Here is a 19,833-nt window from a genome sequence, read left to right on the forward strand (position 1 = left end):
TCATAGACAGGGGGATTGTGCGATTGATCTCCAGGCAGGAGCGGCACTCCCACGGAGCCATGTGTATCCTTTGTCTCAAGAGGAGAGAAAAGCTATGGAGACTTACATAGCCGAATCTTTGAGACAGGGATACATTCGGCCCTCCACTTCTCCTGCCTCCTCGAGCTTCTTTTTTGTGAAAAAGAAAGATGGAGGGTTGCGCCCGTGCATTGATTACCGTGATCTCAATCAGATTACTGTGAAATACAGTTATCCACTCCCTCTGATTGCGACCATGACGGAGTCATTGCATGGAGCGCGGTTTTTCACAAAACTGGATCTCAGGAGCGCGTATAACTTGGTGCGCATTAGGGAGGGTGACGAATGGAAGACAGCGTTTAGTACCACGTCAGGTCATTTCGAATATCTCGTCATGCCATATGGGTTGATGAATGCTCCATCAGTCTTCCAATCCTTCGTTGATGACATTTTCCGGGATATGCAGGGACAAGGGGTGGTCGTGTACATTGATGACATTCTGGTGTACTCGTCTACCCGAGCCGAGCATATAACCCTGGTGCGTCGTGTGTTGAGGAGGCTGTTGGAACACGACCTATATGTCAAGGCAGAGAAATGTCTGTTTTTCCAGGAGTCTGTCTCCTTTTTGGGTTATCTGTTGTCCGCGTCAGGGGTGAGAATGGAGGTGGATCGTGTGTCCGCTGTGCGTAATTGGCAAACCCCAACTACTGTAAAAGAGGTGCAGCAGTTTTTGGGCTTTGCGAATTACTACCGGAGGTTTATCCGGGGTTTTGGACAGGTGGCAGCTCCCATCACGTCCCTTCTGAAGGGGGGTCTGGTGCGACTGCAGTGGTCAGCCGATGCGGACAGGGCCTTTAGGAGACTGAAGGACCTGTTTACGTCGGCTCCGGTGCTGGCGCATCCGGATCCCGCATTACCCTTTCAGGTTGAGGTAGACGCGTCTGAGGCTGGTATAGGGGCCGTTCTCTCTCAACGGTCCGGCACGCCACCTAAACTCCGCCCCTGTGCTTTTTACTCTAAGAAGCTCAGCCCGGCGGAGCGTAACTATGACGTTGGGGACAGGGAGCTGTTAGCTGTAGTTCAAGCCCTTAAGGTGTGGAGGCATTGGCTTGAGGGGGCTCAACACCCTTTCCTCATTTTGACTGACCATCGGAACCTGGAGTACATCCGGGCAGCGAGGAGACTGAACCCTCGCCAGGCTCGATGGAGTATGTTTCTCACCAGGTTCGTATTTAAAATCACGTACATCCCTGGGTCCCAGAATGGTAAGGCAGATGCGCTGTCCCGGCGGTATGACACGGAGGAGAGGTCCGTTGAGCCCACTAGGAGCCACTATGCAGAGATGGAGGTCACTCTCCCCAGGATGTACGTGTGGCTACTGGACCTGTTCTCCTTCCTCCTGGGGGTGAAACCTGGCTGTGTGTACGAAGAAGTACTGAAAGTGGAGAGGCGAGCAGCAAGCCCTTGGCTAGAGCTTTAACTACGCCCAGAAAGACACAGCCCAGAAAACAGCCCAACGGCAAACAAACCAGAAAAACACGTTCTCTAGGTAGCTAAAGAGAGTGACTAAATCGGGACCAACTATTATGGATTGTTAATGTGCCATAAGCATGCTGATGGATTACTTTCGTTTTTGTCTCGATCCAACATGATTGAGTGTTTATGCCTTTTTGTACAAATTGCCTCACTGCATTGCCAAGAATTAATAACAATGCAATTACAATGCGATATGAGGTTCATGAACATGCTGTACTTTTAATTATATGAAACTATATTTTCTGTTATTACAATGTTATAAGTGGACTTTTGTCCTAGCTATGAATCTGAGGTTCAGAAAAATCTGACATTTATGCACATACGGCTTTGCAACTCTGTTAATTAGGGAATACTTGATATTTTAGGCTAAGAGTACAGGCTGCCAATTTGCATGTTACTTTAGTTTTGAATGTGATGAACAGGTAATGGGTGTTATCTGCCATTAGTGGTTTTGGACTGCTTTGTCCCAATTCTCAGGCACTTCTCTATGGAACTGGTGTGTATCGGTTTTTGTGAGCCACATCAAGCTACAGTGCCTTCAGAAAGTATTCATACCCCTTGACTTATTCCACATTTTGTTGTTACAGCCTAAATTCAAAATGGATTAAAACAATTATAATCTCACCCATCTACACACAATACCCCATAATGACAAAGTGAAAACATGTTTTTAGAATTGTTTGCGCATGTATTGAAAATTAAATACCTAATATCTAATTTACATAAGTATTCACACCCCTGAGTCAATACTTTGTAGAAGCACCTTTGGCAGCGATTACAGCTTTGAGTCATCTTGGGTATGTCTATATCAGCTTTGCACATCTGGATTGGAGGATTTTCTCTCATTCTTCCTTGCAGATTTTCTCAAGCGCTGTTAAGTTAGATGGGGAGTGGCGGTGAACAGCAATCTTCAAGTCACTCAAGATTTTCAAATGGATTCAAGTCTGGGCTTTGGCTGGGCCACTCAAGGACTTTCACATTCTTGTTCTGATGCCATTCCAGCATTGCTTTGGTTGTATGCTTGGGGTCATTGTCCTGTTGGAACGTAAATCATTGCCCCCAGTCTGTCGTTTGCAGGTTTTCATCAAGGAAATGCCTGTATTTGGCTCCATTCATTGTTACCTCTATCCTTACTAGTCTCCCAGTCCCTGCCGCTGAAAAGTATCCCCATAGCATGATGCTGCCACCACCACCATGCTTCACGGTAAGGATGGTGTTTTTTATTTTTAAATGTATATTTTTTAAATTCAATATACTATCACCTGCAGTGAAGCCACTCAACATTTACCTTACATTCAGTAATTTAGCAGACGCTCCCATCCAGAGCGACCCACAGGAGCAACCAGGTTCAAACGCCCCGCTCAAGGGCACATGACATCATTTAACATACAGTACCAGTCAAAAGTTTGGACACATCTACACATTCCAGGGTTTTTACTATTTTCTACATTGTAGAATAACTGATAGAGTGCTGCATCAGATGACCTGGCCTCCCCAATCACCCAACCTCAACCCAATTGAGAAGGTTTGGGATGAGTTGGACTGCAGAGTGAAGGAGAAGCAGCCAACAAGTGCTCAGCATATGTGGGAACTCCTTTAAGACTGTTGGAAAAGCATTCCAGGTGACTACCTCGTGAAGCTGGTTGAGAGAATGCAAAGCTGTCATCAAGGCAAAGGGTGGCTACTTTGAAGAATCTCAAATATAAAATATATTTTATTTGTTTAACACGTTTTTGGTTACTACATGATTCCATATGTGTTATTTCCTAGTTTTGATGTCTTCACTATTATTCTACAATGTAGAAAATAGTAAAAAAATTAAGAACACCCCTGGAACTTTGGTACTGTATATAAACTGAACAGTACCGGACCCAAAATCGAACCTTGTGGAACGCCACATGTGATGTGTATTTTCTCTGAATTATGTTCACCAAGGGTGACAAAAAAAAAACTATTGACCGGTTAAATAGGTCCTAAACAATTTAGAACTGGACCAGAGAGGCCAACCCACCTCTTCAGTCTGTCCAGAAGGACATCATGGTCAAAAGTGTTGAATGCAGCACTTAAATCCAAGAGTACAAGGACAGAGAGCTGTTTGGCATCTGTGTTGGCTCTAAGATCATTTACCATTTTAACTAAGGCTGTCTCTGTGCTGTGGTGGTACCTAAAACAAGACTGGATTTTTTCCCAAAAACTCTTTTAGCTGTTTGAAAAACAATTTCTCCAGAATTTTGCTTAAGAATGGAAGGTTGGAGATTGGCCGACAATTGCTAAAAGCTGAAGAATCTAGATTACTTTTCTTCAGAAGGGGTTTCACCATAGCAGTTTTTAGTGCAGTGGGGAAAGTGCCTGTGAACAGGGAATGATTAACAATAGCTTGCACTTCTTCAGATATGCAATTAAAAACTGTTTTGAAGAAGGTGGTGGAGATAGGATCGAGAAGGCAGGTAGAAGGCTTAAGTTGTGATATCACTTTCCTGAGCATGTCTGTGTCAACCAGGGAAAATAAATCCATAGTGCCTTTGCGTGGTAGGCTAGGGCACATATCAAACATCTCATCAGGTCTTGCTTGACTGATACCCAGCCTAATGTTTGTTATCTCTGAAATATGCTGCAAACTCATCACATTTAGATGTGGAGGAAAGTTCACATAGGTTTGTGGAGGTAGGATTTATTAGGCCATCAATGGTCGAGAAGGGCACTCTCTAATTATTCTGATCATTAGTGATCAAGTTAGAAAAATGAGCCCATCTGATATTTCTAATTGCCTTGTTATATATGCCAAGTTGCTCTCTCAGAATATCATAATGGACCTGCAACTTTGACTTTCTCCACTTCCGCTCTGCCTTTCTGCAATTTCTCTTTTAATTTATTAGTTTCCTCACTCATCCAAGAGGCTCTCCGTTTGGATGTGGCCTTTTTCGACTTTACTGGAGCTATGGTTGCCCTTAATTTGCTATTAAAATTATCAACTAAATCATCACGAGGAAGGCAGAATACGTGATGGAGTATTGTTCATACACTCAATCAAATCTGTAGCAACTTCAGAGGTAAGATAGCATTTCTTAATAATGTTTTCAGTATTACCCTGTGCTATGGGCAACAAGGTAGTAAAAAATACACTGTGGTGATCAGATAAAGCAACATCAACAATAGAGGATATGTCAATAGAAAGACCCTTGCTAATAACCAGGTCCAGAGTATAGCCGCAGTTATGAGTGGGCCCAGTAACAGTATTGGATAAAGTCCATAGAGCTCAAAAGATTAATACATTCAATGGCCTTGGAGTCAGTCTCTTTGTCAACATGAATATTAAAATCACACAACACAATGATTTTATCATAGTTCTCAAGGACAATAGTTCAGAGAAATCAGTAAAGAAAGTGGGGCAGTGCTTTGGTGGTCTATACAGGGTTATGGCCAGCACTGGTGGCTGACATTTAAATAGTATAGCGTGATGCTCAAAAGACCCAAAGTCGCCAAATGAAATGTCCTTACAGCTGAGAGCATTAGTAAAAATAGAGTCTGTCCCCCATCCTTTTTCCCTTTTCTGATAGAGTATGAAAAGCTGTAGTCCGGGGGGGTTTCAATAAGAGCGGCACAACAGTCTGAAGACAGCCATGTTTCAGTGAGAAACATGCAATCAACTTTGCGCTCAGTAATGAAGTCATTCACGAGAAAGGTTTTACTAGTGATTGCTCTAACATTTAAAAGTGCCATATTCAATGAGTGTGGGCCACTCTGCCCCTGGGGCATCTGCCTAGAGGTAACCAATGGAATAACAAATCGAATTTTATTTGTCACGTGCGCCGAATACAACAGGTGTAGACCTTACCGTGAAATGCTTACTTACAAGCCCTTATTACAACCAAATTATTAACGTTACAACCACGTTTTCTGATATTCTCCAATCTAGCAGAATTGTAGGAGAGTTTGTATAAACTCACTAGAAGGCGGAGTTAAAGGAACATAAATTAGGTTACTCACAATAACCATAGTGCCATTTCTATAGGAGTTGATATGGTTTCCAAGTCATCTGTTGCTTATTCTGACAGGGAGAACTGGAGCACCACCAGACCCTGTCTTTCAGTCTCTAAAACAGTTTGTGATAGTTTGTGATGTTGCTGGAAATAATCCTGGAACCCCTGAGGTTAGGGTGAATCCTATCTCTTTTTTAAAAAACTGCTGGTTGCTCCCACAGCAAATCAAAGTTGTCACAAAAAGAGACATTCCTGTCATTGCAAAGTTTCTTCAGGTACTCGTTTAGTGCAAAAAGTCGGCTGAAACGTTCCGAACCCCTTCGGTAGCATGGGAGGGGGCCAGAGATAATTATCTTCCCTGTGCTAGCGAGGGTCTTTAAAAAATGTTTGTAGTCCTCCCTCAGTTCCTCAGAACGCCTAAAACGAAGGTCGTTAAAACCTACGTGAGTGACGATGGTGTCAATATTGGACTAGTTGGGCAGAACCGTGGGCAGGAGAGAGTTGATGTCATGGACACGGACTCCTGGGTGACAGTGGACCTTGGTCGGTCCACAGACCGTAGGCAGGCACCTTTGTTTTTAATCCCTTAATGTTCTTCTTTGATCTGATTTTAGTAGCTAGCATTTCAATGGCCATAACGAATAGATATGGTGACAGCGGACACCCTTGTTGAACTCCTCTTGACAGTTCAGAACTCTCTGAGAAGTAGCCATTGTTTACTATTTTACACCTGGGGTTGCTATACATTACTTTTACCCATTGAATAAGAGACTCAAAATGTATATATAAATCCCATTTGCACTTAATCAAAGGCCTTCTCAACATCCGTTATGAATACCAGGCCTGGCTTCTTAGATCTTTCATATTGTTCTATTATTTCTAGTAGTTGTCTTTTATATTGTCTCCAATGTATCGTCCATGTAAAAAACCTGTCTGATCAGAATGAACAATACCTGGTAAAACCTTTTTAATTCTGAGTGCTATGCATTTTGCCAGTATTTTTGCATCACAACATTGAAGTGTAAGAGGCCTCCAGTTTTTTAGATGGACTGGATCTTTATATTTGCCATCTGGGTCTTGTTTTAGTAATAGTGAAATCAGACCTTCCTGCTGAGTACCTGACAGACCATTTTTATAGGAGTAGTTAAAACAAGCTACTAATGGAGCTTTGTGTCACGATCGTTGGAGGAAGTGGACCAATGCGCAGCGTGATGAGTGAACATACTTTTAATTGATTCACCACACGAAGCAAAACAACAAAACGATACGTGAAGTCCTAGGTAACAGACACAAACCATACACGGAACAAGATCCCACAAAACACTGTGGAAAACAGGCTGCCTAAGTATTGGTCCCAATCAGAGACAACAAGCAACAGCTGATACTCGTTGCCTCTGATTGAGAACCACCCCGGCCAACACAGAAACACATGAGCTAGATAATCAACCTAGAACACAAAACACATAGAAACACACCCTGGCTCAACATAACAGAGTCCCAGAGCCAGGGCGTGACACTTTGAGTACATCAAAAAAGGCTTGATATACCTCTACATGTATGCCATCAAGCCCTGGGGTTTTTCCAGACTGAAACGGTTTAACTGTCTCAATAAGTTATTCCTCTAATTTGGCCTTCGCATTGATATTTTTGTGTATTTGTTAATTTAAATTTTTTTTATTATTTGGAAAGAATTCCTTAAAGTAATCGTCATTCAGAGAGTGAGGAGGAGACTGAAAAGAAAACATCTGCTTAAAGTATTTAGCTTCCTCTTTTAAAATATAATTTGGAGAGTCATAGATGAATCCGTCTTTAGTAACGAGTTTCTGCAAATTATTTTTGGTAGCGTTCCTGTGTAGAATATTCAGGAAGAATTTGGTAGGGGTGGTGTTAGATGGGTGATGAGCAGTGCCTGGTTTTCTCCAGACATAGCGATTTGCTTTTTGTCTCATCAGACACAGAATATTTTGCCTTATGCTCTGAGTCTTTCACGTGCCTTTTTGTAAACTCCAGGCGTGCTGTCATGTGCCTTTTTCTCAGGTGTGGGTTCCATCTGGCCATTCTCCCATAAAGCCCAGATTGGTGAAGTGCTGTAGAGACAGTTGTCCTTCTGGCAGGTTCTTCCATCTCAGCCAAGGAACTCTGTAGTTTTGTCCAAGTGGTCATTGGGTTCTTGGTCACCTCCCTGACCAAGGTGCTTCTTATCCGGTTGCTCAGATTGGTCAGACGACCAGCTCTATCCAGTCTAGGTAGTTCCATATGTTTTTCCATTTTCCAATGATGGAGACCACTGCTCTTGGAAACTTTCAACACTCTAGAAATTGTTTTATACCCTTCCCCAAATATGTCTAATCACAATTCCATTATGGAGATCTACGGACAGTCCCTTGGACTTCATGGTATACAGTAGTTTCTGCTCTGACATACACTGTAGGACCTTATATAGACAGGTGTTTCTTGCTATATCATGTCCAAACAATTTAATTGGCCACATGTGGACTCTAATCAAGTTGTAGTGACATCTCAAGGATGATCAAAGGAAATTGGATGCACCAAAGGGGTGTGAATACTTATGTACAGTGGGGAAAAAAGTCTTTAGTCAGCCACCAATTGTGCAAGTTCTCCCACTTAAAAAGATGAGAGGCCTGTAATTTTCATCATATGTACACGTCAACTATGACAGACAAAATGAGAAAAAGAAATCCAGAAAATCACATTGTAGGATTTTTAATGAATTTATTTGCAAATTATGGTGGAAAATAAGTATTTGGTCAATAACAAAAGTTTCTCAATACTTTGTTATATACCCTTTGTTGGCAATGACACAGGTCAAACGTTTTCTGTAAGTCTTCACAAGGTTTTCACACACTGTTGCTGGTATTTTGGCCCATTCCTCCATGCAGATCTCCTCTAGAGCAGTGATGTTTTGGGGCTGTCGGTGGGCAACACAGACTTTCAACTCCCTCCAAAGATTTTCTATGGGGTTGAGATCTGGAGACTGGCTAGGCCACTCCAGGACCTTGAAATGCTTCTTACGAAGCCACTCCTTCGTTGCTCGGGCGGTGTGTTTGGGATCATTGTCATGCTGAAAGACCCAGCCACGTTTCATCTTCAATGCCCTTGCTGATGGAAGGAGGTTTTCACTCAAAATCTCACGATACATGGCCCCATTCATTCTTTCCTTTACACGGATCAGTCGTCCTGGTCCCTTTGCAGAAAAACAGCCCCAAAGCATGATGTTTCCACTCCCATGCTTCACAGTAGGTATGGTGTTCTTTGGATGCAACTCAGCATTCTTTGTCCTCCAAACACGACGAGTTGAGTTTTTACCAAAAAGTTACATTTTGGTTTCATCTGACCATATGCCATTCTCCCAATCCTCTACTGGATCATCCAAATGCACTCTAGCAAACTTCAGACGGGCCTGGACATGTACTGGCTTAAGCAGGGGGACACGTCTGGCACTGCAGGATTTGAGTCCCTGGCGGCGTAGTGTGTTACTGATGGTAGGCTTTGTTACTTTGGTCCCAGCTCTCTGCAGGTCATTCACTAGGTCCCCCCGTGTGGTTCTGGGATTTTTGCTCACCGTTCTTGTGATCATTTTGACCCCACGGGGTGAGATCTTGCGTGGAGCCCCAGATCGAGGGAGATTATCAGTGGTCTTGTATGTCTTCCATTTCCTAATAATTGCTCCCACAGTTGATTTCTTCAAACCAAGCTGCTTACCTATTGCAGATTGTCACGCCCTGGCTCTGGGGACTCTTTAATGTTGAGCCAGGGTGTGTAGGTTTATTGTTTGGTTTTCTATGTGTTTCATTCTAGATCGTTTATTTCTATGTTGGCCAGGGTGGTTCCCAATCAGAGACAGCTGTGGCTCGTTGTCTCTGATTGGGGACCATACTTAGGCAGCCTTTTGGCATGTATGTTTTGTGGGATCTTGATCCGTAAGGTTTGTTGTTTAACCTAGGACTTCACGTATCGTTTGTTTTGTTGTTTTGGTTCGTGTTGTACATTTAATAAAGTATGTACGCCTATCACGCTGCGCCTTGGTCCGCTTCATCTAACGACCATCGTGACAGAAGATCCCACCATAAAAGGACCAAGCAGCGTGCCAAGCAGGAGGAGTTGGCGATGTCCCAGGTGGGCGAATGGTGGTCTTGGGAGGACATATTCGCGGGCAGAGGGCCCTGGGCAAAGGTACAGGCCCTGGCAAGAGAGGAGAAACGGCACCAACCGTGCCGACGACGGACACGTGAGAGGCAACCCCAATAATTTTTTTTTGGGGGGGGCACACGGCATGGACGACGGGGCTGCTGGAGGCAGCTACAGGGCACATCGGCGATTTAGGAGAGGAGGCCACCAGGTTTGGGGGGCTGGAAGGGTGGTTGGCGGAGCCTAGAGGTAGAGCAGAGTCAACTCCCCGTACTCAGGCTAGGCAGCGTGAGACTGGGCAGGTTCCAAGTTATGCGGAGCTACGTACTGTGCCGCGAGTGTTCCGGCACAGTCCTGTACGTCCTTTGCTAGCACCACGCACGTGTCGTGCTAAGGTGGGCATGCAGCCAGGACGGAGTGTGCCGGCTCAACGCTCGTGGCCTCCAGTACCCCTCCTCGGTCCCGGATATCCTGCGCCAGTGCCACGTGCTGTAGTGTCAGAACGAGTGCACAACCCTGTACGTCCTGTGCTGATGCCTCACACAAAGTGTGTGGAAATAGGCATTCAGCCAGGACGGGTTGTGTCAGCTCTCCGTTCCAGACCTCCAGTCCGTCTCCACAGTCCAGCCCGGCCTGTTCCTGTCCCTCGCACCAAGCCTGTGGTGCGCGTCGTCAGCCCGGTCCGGCCCGTTCCTGTCCCCCGCACCAAGCCTGTGGTGCGCGTCGCCAGCCCGGTCCGGCCTGTTCCTGCTCCCCGCACCAAGCCAGTGGTGCGCGTCGTCAGCCCGGTCCGGCCCATCCTGCTCCCCGCACCAAGCCAGTGGTGTGCGTCGCCAGCCCGGTCCGGCCTGTTCCTGCTCCCCGCACCAAGCCAGTGGTGCGCGTCGTCAGCCCGGTCCGGCCCGTTCCTGCTCCCCGCACCAAGCCAGTGGTGCGCGTCGTCAGCCCGGTCCGGCCCGTTCCTGCTCCCCGCACCAAGCCAGTGGTGTGCGTCGCCAGCCCAGTCCGGCCTGTTCCTGCTCCCCGCACCAAGCCAGTGGTGCGCGTCGTCAGCCCGGTCCGGCCCGTTCCTGCTCCCCGCACCAAGCCAGTGGTGCGCGTCGTCAGCCCGGTCCGGCCCGTTCCTATCCCCCGCACCAACCTGTGGTGCGCGTCGCCAGCCCGGTCCGGCCTGTTCCTGCTCCCCGCACCAAGCCAGTGGTGCGCGTCGTCAGCCCGGTCCGGCCCGTTCCTGCTCCCCGCACCAACCAGTGGTGCACGTCGCCAGCCCGGTCCGGCCTGTTCCTGCTCCCCGCACCAAGCCAGTGGTGCGCGTCGTCAGCCCGGTCCGGCCCGTTCCTGCTCCCTGCACCAAGCCAGTGGTGCGCGTCGTCAGCCCGGTCCGGCCCGTTCCTGCTCCCCGCACCAAGCCAGTGGTGCACGTCGTCAGTCCGGCACGGCCTGTGCCTGTTCCACCGGTGCCTGGTCCGGCACCGGTCAGCTGCTCCACTCCGGAGCCAGAGCATTCCGCTCCACCGGTGTCCAGTCCAGCTCCGGCCAGCGGGGCCAGACCAGACCAGGGGCGCTACGGGGGGGTGGAAAGAGAGTGGTGGTCACGCCCGGAGCCGGATCCGCCGCCGAGGCGGAATGCCCACCCGGCCCCTCCCCTGTTGTGTTTGGTTGGCGCTGTCGCAGTCCGCACCTTTGGAGGGGGGTACTGTCACGCCCTGGCTCTGGGGACTCTTTAATGTTGAGCCAGGGTGTGTAGGTTTATTGTTTGGTTTTCTATGTGTTTCATTCTAGATTGTTTATTTCTATGTTGGCCAGGGTGGTTCCCAATCAGAGACAGCTGTGGCTCGTTGTCTCTGATTGGGGACCATACTTAGGCAGCCTTTTGGCATGTATGTTTTGTGGGATCTTGATCCGTAAGGTTTGTTGTTTAACCTAGGACTTCACGTATCGTTTGTTTTGTTGTTTTGGTTCGTGTTGTACATTTAATAAAGTATGTACGCCTATCACGCTGCACCTTGGTCCGCTTCATCTAACGACGATCGTGACACAGATTCAGTCTTCCCAGCCTGGTGCAGGTCTACAATTTTGTTTCTGGTGTCCTTTGACAGCTCTTTGGTCTTGGCCATAGTGGAGTTTGGAGTGTGACTGTTTGAGGTTGTGGACAGCTGTCTTTTATACTGATAACAAGTTCAAACAGGTGCCATTAATACAGGTAACGAGTGGAGGACAGAGGAGCCTCTTAAAGAAGAAGTTACAGGTCTGTGAGAGCCAGAAATCTTGCTTGTTTGTAGGTGACCAAATACTTATTTTCCACCATAATTTGCAAATAAATTCATTAAAAATCCTACAATGTGATTTTCTGGGGGAAAAAATCTCAATTTGTCTGTCATAGTTGACGTGTACATACGATGAAAATTACAGGCCTCTCTCATCTTTTTAAGTGGGAGAACTTGCACAATTGGTGGCTGACTAAATACTTTTTTTCCCCACTGTAAATAATATATTTCAGTATTTCATTTTCAATACATTTACAAAAATGTCAAAAAACATGTTTTCACTTCGTCATTATGGGGTATTGTGTGTAGAGGGGTGAGATTTAAAAAAATATTTAATCCATTTTGAATTTAGGCTGTAACAACAAAATGTGGAATAGGTATGAATACTTTCTGAAGGCACTGTTTTCCCTAGGCCTATGTAAATGTTACCGAAACCCCGCCCATTATGTCACAGCAAGCCAATCGCGTGGCCTATCGCAGGCAAAACTCCGGCTCTAGCTCATAGATCGAGAAAAGCCGACTGAACTAGTTCTGGAGGACAAGGTTGACATAAATTTACCTACCAGCATTTCGTGTGTTTTTTTTTTAATAGTGGACGGATCGGAATTCACCGTTCCAACTAGAAAGTCCAGTCCGACAGCGCGAAATGACACAGGAGCTTGTAAAGTAAGTACACGGTCCAGTTGTGTTTGGTGTAGGCTATATGTACACTTGTAGGCATACACTGGTCCACAATAACGCGCAGCAGCTTTTAGATGACAAAGGATACATTTTATATTTAATTATCACAGTTGTTAGGGGATTGATGAGCTTCCTCGACTACCCATGTCGCCTAGTTTTAAGAATGATAGTTTTAGTTGGCAAACTGTCTAAGGAAATCTATTCAATGAATGAATGTCACTATATGATTGTGCATTGAACTTCTCAGGCATACAATGTGTGCTACACACACAAACACACAGGCACACAATTAAATTGTGCAATTTCTGTACAAAAGTAATGTCTTCTTGTATTTAAACAAAACAATGGAAGTCATTTGTAATGACACAGTCAGCGCGTTGAAGACCTGTCTTGCTGGTAGAGCAGGATCCGAGATCTGGCTACTTAGCCTCTTTGCTCAGGGAGACCTATGCTTGACGTTAGATGGCTGCATTCCCACGGGATGTCCGCGGGACATGCGGGTCCTTACAGAGATCATTGCGGCGCGGTTGGCATTTTTAATGCTGCGGTTGGTATTAACACTTACATTCCCTCCTGTTCACTCTATGGGACTGCTTCTGTCCGTGTACATTGAAGAGGTTAGGACTATTATTGGGCATAACTGTAAGTCGCTCTGGATACGAGCGTCTGCTAAATGACTGAAATGTAAAAATGTAATAATAACAGAGATGCAGTGTTCCTCCGTTTTGTACCCTCTGGTATAGATAGAATGGTCTTCAAGATCTGTCAATTTTTTAAAACTCCCAACAACTATTATAACCCACACCCCTTTCACGTATATTTCGTTCGGTTTGAATAGACTAGGAGTGAATATTTCTTCACTTGTCTCCTTAGCTACCAGTTTACATTATTACAATTAGCAGTGTCACACACTTTGCCTGACCACAACATCTGGACTGTCCCACTGTGCAGAAAGAGGGGGATTCTGAAATTAATGTTGTACTGTGCCGAAAGCGGGGAGGGGAGGGGAGGGGGGGGGGGGGGGGGGGGGTCGGAACTTAATGTTTGATGTCCCACTGTGCAGAAGAAGGGGGTTCTGAATCTGAACTTAATGTTGGACTGTCTCACTGTGCAGAAAGAGGGGTGTTCTGGTGTTCCAGAATGAGCCATCGTACAGCGGTGGTCAGCGGCAGGCACTCATGGAGGATGACGAAGAGTGGAGGGCCTTCCTAGAGAACCCCCTGACCGCCGCCTCCAAGGCCATGATGGACATCAACGGAGATGAGGACAGCGCCAATGCTCCCCTCTATAACTACTATAAGGTACCTCATATATACCTACTACTACTACTACTATTACTACTACTACCACTACTACTACATGGCTACTATACTACTACATAGCTACTATAGTACTACTACTACTACTACATAGCTACTATACTACTACTACTACATAGCTACTATACTACTACTACTACTACATAGCTACTATACTTCTACATAGCTACTATACTATAAATGTATTATAAGTACCGCCATAGATGTATATAGATGTATTGTAGATGTATATAGGTGTGACAATAATGTATTATACTACATTTCTAGGTGCCACGAGACAAGAGAACGACTGGACAGCCCAAAATAGAAGTGATTGTGGGCGATGCTGATCCAAACAAAATGTAATGAATCTCCTTAGTTATTATTATGTTTTTATCCAGTTATGACTTGGCATAGTTTATTTATTGTAAATTGAGAAAAAGTGTGTTGAAGTAAAGAAAGCTGCGTTCTGAGATAACCTTTACTCTGATTATCACCTTCTCAGGAACTTCATGGTGCCACTCCAAGACTCTCCCCTGGCCATGACAACTCTGAGGACCGTCCCTCGCAACACCGCGGCCCAGGGCAGCAGCCAACCCAGCCGGAGGGACAAGACCCGGGCTCTCTACCCAGCCTCAAACTCCATAGTCTGCCTCTCCACCACCTCCACCTCCAGCCCTCCCCCCTACTCCTTCAGCCCAGAGGGGACCCTGGCCCTGCACTCTTTCCCCGTTTGCTCCCCCCCTGGTTCCCAGAGTTCCCAGTCGGATGGCATGGCCTTCAGTCGCCAGCTCAACCACAGCCAGTACAGCCCCAGAGCCCAGAGCCTCACCCCTGACTCCACCTACACAGAGTCCTACAAGGACAGCTCCAATGAGGTAGGTTCTCCTACTTTTACTACAGAACCAGATAGAACTAGAGCATAATTTTACACTGAGCAGCGCGAGCCCTTCCTGGAGCTGTGCTGCTTACACCCAGGTTTCATTGAAAGTAAAAGTAGCAAGCCTGTGAGACTCTGCCTATTCACTTAGCTGTATGGAGCCATTGAGGCATCATCCATATTTTCATTGATCTATGGGTTGTAGTGTAATATGTAATGGTCACCTACACAGATTATTATGGCTGCGTCCCAAATGGCACCCTATTCCCTTTAAAGTGCACTACTTTTGACCAGAGCCCTATGGTAAAAAAATAAAATACAAATAGTGCACTGTAAAGGGAATAGGGTGCCATCTGGGACGCCACCTATTTCTATGGTGCTGATGTTCCCCTGGATTGTGTTGTTGTGACGCACAGGTCTTCCCTCTCTCTGAGGAGGTCCAGCTACGTATGGCCTCCATCCCTCCCGGTGGATACCCTTACTACAGATCCACAGTAAGGTAACGTACTCAGTCAAACATGGGATACTGACAGTCACTCAGTATTATTATTTTTTTAACCGTCAGGGTATATTGAACCAGCAGAAAATACCATAACTTCACTGACACTATCTCTAATCAAACCTTATCTTAAGTCTTACCTTAATACAAAGTTGCAATATGTAACTTTTTGGGCGACCCGACCAAATTCACATAGAAATGTGAGTTATAGATCTGTCAATCATTGAAAGCAAGTCTAAGAAGCAGTAGATCTGTTATATATGCTCTATTTACAGTGGCTTGCGAAAGTATTCACCCCCCTTGGCATTTTTCCTATTTTGTTGCCTTACAACCTGGAATTAAAATAGATTTTTGGGGGGGTTTGTATCATTTGATTTACACAACATGCCTACCACTTTGAAGATGCAAAATATTTTTTATTGTGAAACAAACAAGAAATAAGACAAAAAAACAGAACTTGAGCGTGCATAAGTACATTTTACATTTTAGTCATTTAGCAGACGCTCTTATCCAGAGCGACTTACAGTTAGTGAGTGCATACATTTTCATACTGGTCCCCCGTGGGAATCGAACCCACAACCCTGGCGTTGCAAGCGCCATGCTCTACCAACTGAGCTACACGGGACAACCCTGGCATATTCGTTGGAGAGACCAAATTATGGCGTGTTAGGCCGCGTTCACACAGGCAGCCCAATTCAGATTCCCCCCCCCCCCCACACTAATTTGTCTTTTGACCAATCACAGATCTTTTCACATCAGATATTTTTCAGAGCTGATTGGTCAAAAGACCAATTAGTGAGAAAAAAAATCTGAATTAGGCTGCCTGTGTGAACGCAGGCCAACACACCATCACCCCGTCTCTCCAGCGAATATGGGTTTATGAGATTCGAGAGCAAGACCTTGAATATTGTTCCAAGAAGGCGTAGAGAGGTGTGTGTGAACACAAACATAAGTAATCTTAGGTCCAGATAACTATTCACCCCCCCAAAGTCAATACTTTGTAGAGCCACCATTTGCAGCAATTACAGCTGCAAGTCTCTTGGGGTATGTCTCTATAAGCTTGGCACATCTAGCCACTGGGATTTTTGCCCATTCTTCAAGGCAAAACTGCTCCAGCTCTTTCAAGTTGGATGGGTTCCGCTGGTGTACAGCAATCTTTAAGTCATACCACAGATTCTCAATTGGATTGAGGTCTGGGCTTTGACTAGGCCATTCCAAGACATTTAAATGCTTCCCCTTAAACCACTCAAGTGTTGCTTTAGCAGTATGCTTAGGATCATTGTCCTGCTGGAAGGTGAACCTCCGTCCCAGTCTCACATTTCTGGAAGACTGAAACAGCTTTCCCTCAAGAATTTCCCTGTATTTAGCGCCATCCATCATTCCTTCAATTCTGACCAGTTTCCCAGTCCCTGCGAATGAAAAACATCCCCACAGCATGATGCTGCCACCACCATGCTTCACTGTGGGGGTGGTGTTCTCGGGGTGATAAGAGGTGTTGGGTTTGCGCCAGACATAGCATTTTCCTTGATGGCCAAAAAGCTCAATTTTAGTCTCATCTGACCAGAGTACCTTCTTCCATATGTTTGGGGAGTCTTCCAAACGTGTTTGCTTATTTTTTTCTTTAAGCAATGGCTTTTTTCTGGCCACTCTTCCGTAAAGCCCAGCTCTGTGGAGTGTACGGCTTAAAGTGGTCCTATTGACAGATACTCCAGTCTCCGCTGTGGAGCTTTGCAGCTCCTTCAGGGTTATCTTTGGTCTTTTTGTTGGCTCTCTGATTAATGCCCTCCTTGCCTGGTCCGTGAGTTTTGGTGGGCGGCCCTCTCTTGGCAGATTTGTTGTGGTGCCATATTCCTTCCCATTTTTTAATAATGGATTTAATGGTGCTCAGTGGGATGTTCAAAGTTTCTGAACTTTGCCGCTGACCTGTTTGGAGAGTTCCTTGGTCTTCATGGTGCCGCTTGCTTGGTGGTGCCCCTTGCTTAGTGGTGTTGCAGACTCTGGGACCTTTCAGAACAGGTGTATATGCAGCTGTGGAAAAAATTAAGAGACCACTGCAAATTTTTCTTAAATCCTCATCTCTACATGTATGACAGCCATTCCATTCCAGTGTCTGTTGAATTCCATCACAGGCATACCTCATTCTACTGAATTAGGTACTGATTAGGTGATCACATGAAACAAATCTTATTTAACGAGGAAAAGTATAAAAACCACTGCTGTGGTCATCACTATCCTCTTGCAATAGGACCAGCTGGATGGCAAAAACAGTGCTAATAGTACCTCAAAAGTAATATTAATCAATAAATAACTATTGACCATGCCAAAAGAGTTGAAAAGGAATGTTTTGAGTGAGGAAAAGAAGGGTTCAATTCTGGCTTTACTGGCAGAGGGATACAGTGAGCGTCAGGTTGCTTCCATCCTTAAAATGTCAAAGACGGCGGTTCATAAGAACAAGGTCAAGCAGCAGACATTGGGGACAACAAAGCTACAGACTGGCAGAGGGCGAAAATGACTCTCTACTGACCGGGATGACCGCCAACTCATTCGAATGTCACTCAACAACCGTAGGATGACATCAAGTGACCTACAAAAAGAATGGCAACGGCAGCTGGGGTGAAGTGCACTGCGAGGACGGTTTGAAACAGGCTCCTAGGGGCAGGGCTGAAGTCGTGCAAAGCTAGAAAAAAGCCCTTCATCAATGATAAGCAAAGAAGATCCAGGCTGAGGTTTGCAAAATACCATAAGGATTGGACCGTAGAGGACTGGAGTAAGGTCATCTTCCCTGATGAGTCCAATTTTCAGCTTTGCCCAACACCTGGTCGTCTAATGGTTAGACGGAGACCTGGAGAGGCCTACAAGCCACAGCGTCTCGCACCCACTGTGAAATTTGTTGGAGGATCGGTGATGTTCTGGGGGTGCTTCAGCAAGGCTGGAATCGGGCAGATTTGTCTTTGTGAAGGACGCATGAATCAAGCCACGTACAAGGTTGTCCTGGAAGAAAACTTGCTTCCTTTTGCTCTGACATTGTTCCCCAACTCTGAGGATTGGTTTTTCCAGCAGGACAATGCGCCATGCCACACAGCCAGGTCAATCAAGGTGTGGATGGAGGACCACCAGATCAAGACCCTGTCATGGCCAGCCCAATCTCCAGACCTGAACCCCATTGAAAACTTCTGGAATGTGATCAAGAGGAAGATGGATGGTCACAAGCCATCAAACAAAGCCGAGCTGCTTGAATTTTTGCGCCAGGAGTGGCATAAAGTCACCCAACATCAATGTGAAAGACTGGTGGAGAGCATGCCAAGACGCATGAAAGCTGTGATTGAAAATCAGGGTTATTCCACCAAATATTGATTTCTGAACTCTTCCTAAGTTAAAACATTAGTATTGTGTTGTTTAAAAATGAACATGAACTTATTTTCGTTGCATTATTCGAGGTCTGACAACACTGCATCTTTATTGTTATTTTGACCAGTTGTCATTTTCTGCAAAATGCTCTAAATGACAATATTTGTATTTTGAATTTGGGAGAAATGTTGTCAGCAGTTTATAGAATAAAACAAAAATGTAATTTTTACCCAAACACATACCTATAAATAGTAAAACCAGAGAAACGTATAATTTTGCAGTGGTCTCTTAATTTTTTCCGCAGCTGTATACTGAGATCATGTGACAGATCATGTGACACTTAGATTGCACACAGGTGGACTTTATTTAACTAATTATGTGATTCTGAAGGTAATTGGTTGCATCAGATCTTATTTAGGGGCTTCATAGCAAAGGGGGTGAATACATATGCACGCACCACTTTTCCGTTATTTATTTTTTAGAATTTTTTGAAACAAGTTATTTTTTTCATTTCACTTCACCAATTTGGACTATTTTGTGTATGTCCATTACATGAAATCCAAATAAAAATCTATTTAAATTACAGGTTGTAATGCAACAAAATAAAAAAAACGCCAAGGGGGATGAATACTTTTGCAAGGCACTGTATATGCTTCCCCTTCTTAAGTTTAGTTTTTGCAGCTTTTACTTTAGATTTTGTACACCAGCTTCAAACAGCTGAAAATACAATATTTTTGGTTATTGAAAATACATTTCACAGCGGTTTAGATGGTACAATGATTCTCTGCACTTTGCATGGCTTGTTTTGTCACAAACCAGAAAATGGCAGCGCGATTTCTGCAAATTGCACCTTTTAAGTTTTAATTCTGCCTATCGAATATACACTTTCAAAAATGCTTTCATAGTCATCGGGGGGAGGGGGGGGGGGGGGTGCTGCCTTAATCGACGTCCACGTCAAGGGCAGAATGGCAGATTTTTCCAATTTGCCGGCTCAGGGATTCGAACCAGCGACCTTTTGTTACTGGCCCAACTAATATTCTCTCCCCTCTCTCTCTCTCTCTTTCTCTCTCAGTCAACACTTTGAGTACATTTTGGAGGCTCCCCAGTCCCTCTGGCCCAAGAGCAGCAGCGGCCAGATGAGCTACCTGAACAAGTGCCAGTTCTACCCCATCACCCT

The 19,833-nt window shown here is 45.3% G+C and overlaps 1 protein-coding gene across 1 annotated transcript in view; it reads left to right on the forward strand.

Annotated features, from left to right (window-relative positions):
* Window positions 1-13,093: 13,093 nt before the first annotated feature.
* The window catches only part of LOC311108530 (grainyhead-like protein 1 homolog), a gene marked incomplete at its 5' end in the record, with an annotated part of 16,526 nt that continues 9,786 nt past the window's right edge, over window positions 13,094-19,833 (forward strand). Inside the window, 8 exon segments of the mRNA XM_084151177.1 lie at window positions 13,094-13,168; window positions 13,172-13,186; window positions 13,190-13,248; window positions 13,746-13,932; window positions 14,218-14,291; window positions 14,435-14,807; window positions 15,226-15,308; window positions 19,729-19,833. The exon segment at window positions 19,729-19,833 is cut by the window's right edge and continues 18 nt beyond it. Of these exon segments, the coding sequence (XP_084007303.1) occupies window positions 13,094-13,168; window positions 13,172-13,186; window positions 13,190-13,248; window positions 13,746-13,932; window positions 14,218-14,291; window positions 14,435-14,807; window positions 15,226-15,308; window positions 19,729-19,833 (971 nt within the window).

The sequence above is a fragment of the Coregonus lavaretus genome (genome assembly GCF_964263955.1).
Source record: "Coregonus lavaretus genome assembly, chromosome: 33".
NCBI lineage: Eukaryota > Metazoa > Chordata > Actinopteri > Salmoniformes > Salmonidae > Coregonus > Coregonus lavaretus.